The sequence below is a fragment of the Acyrthosiphon pisum genome, chromosome A1 (genome assembly GCF_005508785.2).
Source record: "Acyrthosiphon pisum isolate AL4f chromosome A1, pea_aphid_22Mar2018_4r6ur, whole genome shotgun sequence".
Lineage (NCBI taxonomy): Eukaryota > Metazoa > Arthropoda > Insecta > Hemiptera > Aphididae > Acyrthosiphon > Acyrthosiphon pisum.
In genome coordinates this window covers 108716588-108724384 of record NC_042494.1, presented here as the reverse complement: position 1 = coordinate 108724384, position 7797 = coordinate 108716588, and the positions used below count along the sequence as shown (strand labels likewise).

Here is a 7797-nt window from a genome sequence, read left to right as displayed (position 1 = left end):
TTTGTAGTTAAAAATTTATAAAATAGTTCAATTTTTGTATCTAAGAATTGAAAATTTAAAACAAGATTCCACGTAAGTAATTAATTCTGTTACCAAAAAATCTAAAAAATACATTTACGCAGTTTATTTTTATAGTCATTTTAAGTACAAATTTGGACGAAATTACATATTATTTTGAATAATTTTGAATTATTATAAAAAAAATATTGAAGTAATGTTAAAATAATAATACATACAACATACCTAATAATATGTTGCCTGAAATTCAATATTTGGTAAATGATCGTAAGTAGATCGGTATACTTTTGTTTTTTCCCGGCCTGAAATCTCTCCCCAATCCGTTCCTATGGGCTATGCCACTATCACAACTTTCTCTCAAACCTATAATAATTATTGTAAAGGTATATAATATTAGCTAGTATAAAGATTTAACTTTTATTTACCGGACACCTATTTTTCCAATTTTTCTTCAACCAAAATACGTGTTTTGATATCCTGAATGCAAAAGGGTTTGAAAAAACTTACGTAAACTTACTATTTAAAACTTACGGCAACTCAAAGTTTACCACGACAACAGAATACGGCTTAAATACTCATTACCTCATTGCCTCATGCTCAGTAAATTTGCACTTTTTTTCCGATTTTTCAAAATACGATAATAAGCGTTGGATCGCGGACAATATGCAACAGCATATCAGCAGTGGCGTAGCCAGGAATTTTGTATGGGGTAGGGGGAGGGCTGAGTATACAAATACAATATGTCTATTTTTTTATTAAACTTGATAAAATTCTAATGTCAACACAGTCAATTGTAGGGGGGGCTCCAGGGACGGATTCAGGCCCCCTGGACATATTTTTTTTATAAATATAAATATTATATATTAAATAACAAATAAACAAAATCTGAACTTCTTTTCACATTTTCGCTATTTTAAATATTAAATAATCAATAATTTATTTATCACATTAATTACATATACCTACCTACTATTATGACAACCTTTTTAAATTAAGAATAAAGTATAATATTGTATTTGTGTTGCAAAAAAATGTTTGCCCTCCCCCCCAGATCTTTGCTCTAGAACCGTCCCTGCAGGCTACAGCCCATTAGCCCCTCCTTGGTTACGCGCCTACGCCACTGCATGTCAGGCAGAGTTGGGCAAAATTTAATCTAGATAATAAAAATGTATTCGAATAATTTGAACATATTATTCGAATAAAAATATTATTTAGGACATTAGGTCATTATTTATCTAGACCTGGGGATACACGTTGGAACTCTTTGTATGACTCTTTAAAACAAATTTTAAAAAATAAGGAGACAAATTGTGAGTTATTTGAAGCATTAGGATTAAAGAATAGTATGTTAAAAGGTTCAGAGTATATTTATATATAGAAGAACATTTAAATTGCGTTGGTCCTTTAGGTTTTAGCAGAAGTATTAGATATTCTCCAAGGTGAAAATAATATTTTCTATGGTTTGGTTCTTCCAATCATATTGTATTTACGCCGTTAAGTTCAACATGTATTACTTAATAATTGGAGATATTATGAACCTTAAGGTTCAAAACCTAAAGGTTTTCTAATATAATTAATTTAAAACAATTGTAGCAGAAAACGCTGTAATTGCTGCATTTTCACATCTAAAATTTAAAACAGTTGGCTAAGTTGCATTGACTTTTCTCAACATGATCGGCTACTCAAAATGTTTAAAACAGTAGTAACTAATAAAATAGAAAAAATAAATATTATGTCAACAATACATTCAGAAACAACAGAATTTTTATTTTTAATTATTCGAAAATTATGTTTGAAAATTATTCGAATAATTTTTTATTCGGATAATGTTTGAAAATTATTCTTAAATTTATGCTTGAAACAATTTGAGAAAACTTAGATATACCATTCAAAAATCACGACAAATCAAAGTCGTCGATATTACAGTGCTTATATATATAGACACTTGTCATTTTTACGTTAAAAAAATAAAAATCACCTCTAACTATATGATTGATAATTATACAGTTACACGAGTTTCTTCCATCAGAGACTTAGGGATTATCATTAATTTTAATATGGATGATGGATCCATCCATATTAACACCTTTATTAAAAAAGCTTTTAGGATGCTTGAATTTATTAATAGAAGCATGATTAATTTTAAAAATACCATTGCCTTAAAAACGTTATATTATATATACGTAAACTCAATATAACTGGAAGAATCAAACCATAGAAAATATTATTTTCACCTTGGAGGATATCTAATACTTCTGCTAAAGGATCAACGCAATTTAAATGTTCTATATAAATATACTCTGAATCTTTTAACATGCTATTCTTTAATCCTAATGCTTCGAATAATTCACAATTTTTCTCCTTATTTTTTAAAATTTGTTTTGAAGAGTCACACAAAGAGTTTCAACGTATATCCCCAGGTCTAGATAAATAATGACCCAATGTCTGTAATATGACCTAAATAATATCTTTATTCGAATAATATGTTCAAATTATTCGAATAATTGTAAAAAAATCATTCGAATAATTATCTAGATAAAATTTGGCCCAACTCTGCCTTGTACACGTTTTATGGTGGGAAAAAATTGAAAAAATAGGTGTCCATCTAAATTTCTCTAATATTACCCATGTCACCAATTTGTCAAGGCTAAGGCCTAGACTTCAATTGATGTTATCATTCATCGCCGTCACAGAATAATATTAATAACCTATAGCTTCAAAACTTTGAGAAGAGACTTCTTGAAAAATTACTTGGTCATCCCCACAATTGGGTTGTGAGATTCATCATTGACTTGTCAGATGTGGTAACCGCTGTGATTATTACCATTTGCCAATCGTGTTCTCAATTCTCATTCGGTTTTCTCAATACTAAAAACTACTGCTTCAGAGGCTACCGAGTCAAAAAAATTATAAACAACGATTCAAAATTGAAATAATTATTTTTCCTCAATAAGTACTTGAATGTTTTCGTATTGTTTCCGATGTGCAATTATAATGGCAAACGAAAAAAAAAACTAAAAATACCCGTATGTCATATAACCGTATTAATGTCATGACTGTAAATTGTAATGACTATATTTGGAAATCGTTATTTATTTCCGTTTAGAAAATGTAGGCACATACCAATATACCATATATTACGCATGTTGCATTGTAGTATTGTACACAAATTTACAGCTGTTGTTGTTGGTTTCACTCAAAATTATGAAGTTCAATTTACGTTTATCAGGCATGTATATGTTGTAACGCATGTGTATGTTCAACCCGTTTCCTGATATAATATGCAACCCGATTCGGGCCCCCCAAATGTAAGAAATATTTCGTGGGCGCTGGAGCAATGCACTAAGCACCACTGAGTACTGACTAATTATTTATTGTTATAAATATTACAGTATCGTTGTTTTATTCAACGAGAAAAAATATTGTGTTCTTATTTTCTCATAAATTCTATACTTCTATACTTCACATTTAAACACGGTGTATTATAATTTTAATATTGGTAATAGCTAATAGGTATTATTACAACTAAAAAATAAAAATAAGAATTCGGAATTCGTGACTATTTTCTACACTAAGTCACAGTACCTATTGTCTATACACGATAGTACGATACATATTAATTATTAATGAATACCCACAAATATAAAACAAAAACAATTTGTGTAGGTTATTGAATATAAGACCACGGTTATCTACCTACTAGGTATACTCTGTAGGTCGTAGGTATACATTTATTCAACATTTTATTTTTATTTTCCTATAAAAAAAAAAGTAGTAAAATTTAATGTGAACGCTTAGTCTTTAATTAATGTAAATTAGTATACAGCTTATTTTTAATGATCTATTCTTTACACTCAATTAACATTATATAAATGAATGTATAAACTATAAAGTATAGACATGTAGTAGTTAATTGCCTATTGGGATATGCAATATAATATACTGTTGTATAAACTATAAAGTTAGTTGGCTTTTGCCCTTTTTACTTAAAAAATGTGGCCTATTAATAAATGTATAAGTGAAACGCTATTACATTTTTTTTATGATAATTCATTAATCTCTCGAATTATATAAAAAAAAAATTGCTTTATTAAAATGTGCAATAGGTACTTACTAGTTTTATACCAAATATTGAATTGTTGTCTGTTGTAGAAATTAATTTTAACTATTATTATTATTTATACCATTGATTATAAATGTATAAATGTTAAATACTATAAAATAAATACTACGCAGTACGTGAGTTGATTCCCAAGACCTACTTTATGTATTAGTTGATTCCCGGGTCATTAAATGTACGTACGAGTTGATTCCCGGGTCATTAAGATGTATGTACAAGTTATTCCCTATTGTTGTAGGTAAAGAGTTCGACCATCGGACACAACGCGTGCTCATGTCCACCGAGATCACGCTCGAATTTACAAAACAAAAACATTGTAGAGTTTATGGACTACGTATTTGATAATTATATTTTCCCTGAAGCATGTTTTCCACCAAGTATATGGGCTCAATTCTCCACTACTTTAAACAGAACTACGAATAGTTGTGAGAGTTTTTATTCGAAACTCAACAGTTGTTTTTATAGTGTGAACCCAAATATTTATGTATTTATAGATGATCTGTTAGAATTGCAGTAGGAAACGTACTATATAAAATGCACAAACAGTGGGATTTGAAAATCTAAAAAAACCAAGAAAAACAATTTTTTTTTAGAGAAGTGATGTTACGGTATAATCTCATTACTAGATACCAATTTTTAAAAACAGTGTCTTACATTTTTACCAAATAACTATATTTTTTAATAATAATTTTTTAAATTTTTTACTAATAATTTTAAAATGCGAAAAAACTTAAAAATAACATTTTTGAGAAACTTATATACTCCGGCCCACGAGAGTCCATACGTAAACCGCGCATTCATATAGTAATACGTGACGCCTGTTTTCTCCCACCATGATGCCATTCCCACTATTCGGCAACGTGCCGATGCGCAGTGACGGACGCGTTCTGACATATGGACTCTCGTGGGCCGGAGTATAGATACTTATAAGTTATAACTTATAGATACATTAATTTTGTGATAAATTTAATTTAAGTACTTTAGTTGTACGGCTGTACGAGTAAATTCCGTATTATCTTAAAAAAATAAAATTTTAAATATTTTTTTAAAATATTTTATTCACAAGACATATTTTTAAATAAAACAGGCCCTTGATTTTTTTAATATCCTCTTTAAAATTGAGAGATTAATTAGTTATAAATAAATATTACGGCGAAGCATCTATTTTTCTATTCTGTGATATTACGAAGCCTTGTGGGCACAAAAAAAAAATCGTATTCTATATAGAATTTTGTTAAACATAATTAAATAAATATGGTTCTACTTGTGTTCTCAAAAATATTTCGTTAAATAGAAAAATTTGTTAATTGGAAGTTCGTAATATGGGAGTTTTACTGTATATTCGTGATCCTAATTCCTACCTCAATAGTGTTCCCCCACATATAAATATTACGTTTTATTATATACCTAATATTATTTAATATTTTTTAACTGATGTTAAAATAATATATTAGTGATGTGCCTAGTGGGTGGGAGTTATGCCCCACCAATTGTCCAATAAATACACTTATTTGTGTTTTTGGTTTTGATATTAGCACCACAATCAATTTAAATGTATTATTACCGAGGATTTTATAGCATTAGCATAATATTCTTAATAAATGCTTAAGATATAGTATAGAGTAAGCTTAACATTTGTTTCATAATTCATAAACTGAAATTAAATATTTTATTTTGCATATTATTTCGAGGTTTTTTTAGCTATTTCTGGTCTTTTTGAGATATTTTTGGATTTTGACCCATTTTTAATCAAAATTGGTTATATTTGATGAAATAACCTATTAATAAAGGTGTTTTTGATTATTGAATAATTTTAAAAGTAAATACCTACAAATTACGTAAAATATACGGCCTAACGGACGCGCTGACGCATCATTTCGTAACCATTTTGGTTTTAATTTTAAACTTTTGTTATCTGCTGATTTTAATGGGCCCCTTTTACGTCATTTTCGGCTGCGATTATCATTGAACGAGTGTTGAAACCGACAGCCGTCAGTCAAAATGTATAATCTTTATTATAATAGCCAATAGGTACAGCCGACTAGTGTACTCGTACAGTCGTACCTAGTACCTACTAATTACTATACTAGTTGTGTTTTCGGTTGAGCGTGTTGTGGTTATTCTTTGTCTTCTTGTGCTTAACTTTGTTTTAAAATCCCAATTTTTGCATATTTTATTGTTTTTATTGCATATATTTGGCGATATTTAAAGTAATATTAATTTTTAAATTAAAGTATTTTTTTAATTTTATGTGTTTTAAAATATCAGCCCTGATTATTACTTATAGCACCCCTCCCAGCCTCGCCAATTGAAAATTCCTGGTCACGCCACTGATGTGAATATTCCTGCATACAAAATTTATGTAGATTATGGGTTTTAAAAAGAATAGATTCTTTTTAGAGAATAAGTGCTTCATATCTAAAGCAGAACTAGAAGAAGTGTTCAGAAATATGCAAGTAGAGACTTGTGATGGCTTTTTTTATTAATTTTAAAAAATGCACCTCTAAATTCAATAAATGTATTAAAATAAGACTTTAAGAAATTTTTTTTTTAAATTTAAAACAGTTTATCTACTGTCGAAACCATAATATAGATACCAGAAAAAGCCTAGAAATGCTTGACGCCCTGACTAACCTCTTCAAAGCCCTTAGCCTAATCTAAGATAACACCAACAAAATTATTACATTTCTAAAACTTATTGATATGTTGAAATTAATCTAAGGAAACTATTGTATTATTTATATGTAACTAATATTTTTTTTGTTGCAAGCTAATGTATATAGTAGTTGATGATGTACCATGAATAATAAAGTAAAAATAAAATAGTTACAATTTTTTATTAATATTTAGTTGTGAAGCTAGGTTGCCCTTAAAAGTTAAAACGTATACTATTAAAGCAGTCCTTTTATTGAATATTATTAGGCCATGGCTAAGCAGTTATTCATAAAACCAACTTCACAATTTTTGCAATATTTGATAGATGTAAGTGTTGATATGTTCAAAAGTTTTTTTTATATTAATTATTGTATTCTGTATAAGTTATAATCTTTTTTTAGTTATCATGTTGTGGATTACATGGTGGGAATAGTTACAAATCAAAACAATTGCCAATACCAGAATCATGTTATAAAGATCAGCGGAACCTTAAATTGTATGCTAAAATAAATAATTGTCATATGGGTTGTTTTGTTAAAGTGAAAAAACTTGAGGAAAAGTTTTTGGATCCAGTCATCATTCTAACATTTTTATGTTCGTTTCTACAAGTATGAAAAAATATTTATCAATTTATCATTTGTAATTTTAACATAGGTGCATTTGTTAATGCAGATGTCAAATGCTATTTTGATTTTGAATTTGTTAAGACCTAAACCAAACCCAAGAAGATACCACATTGCTTATGGAAGGACATAATCTAGCAAATGATAAAAATAATTTGTTTGTTAATACTTTGGGAAATAGAAAGGTTAGAAATAAAAACAAAATCCAGCCTCAACACGATGACGGCACAGTAACACTTTCCGTGTTGCACAAAATTATAGAATGACCCATAAGACATATGCATATAATACATGTCAAAATTATAAATAGTCAACTAAAAAAAAGGTGGGTAAGTGGATGTCGTTCTGCTGTACAGTAGGTTAGAAGTGGGTCACTGTATA

General features: G+C 28.7%; 1 protein-coding gene across 3 annotated transcripts in view; it reads left to right on the top strand.

Moving 5' to 3' along the window:
- LOC100572098 overlaps nt 1-7797 on the top strand; it is a 21335-nt gene extending 13538 nt beyond the window's left edge. The window contains exons 1-3 of one of the 3 annotated variants that reach the window (XM_029488011.1): nt 6688-7120; nt 7195-7401; nt 7466-7797. In XM_029488011.1, coding sequence (XP_029343871.1) covers nt 7064-7120; nt 7195-7401; nt 7466-7549 — 348 coding nt within the window. In that variant the 5' untranslated portion in view covers nt 6688-7063 and the 3' untranslated portion in view covers nt 7550-7797. Of the gene's footprint in view, nt 1-6687; nt 7121-7194; nt 7402-7465 lie in introns of those variants that run through there. The other 2 variants (XM_029488010.1, XM_029488009.1) reach the window with 2 other exon arrangements.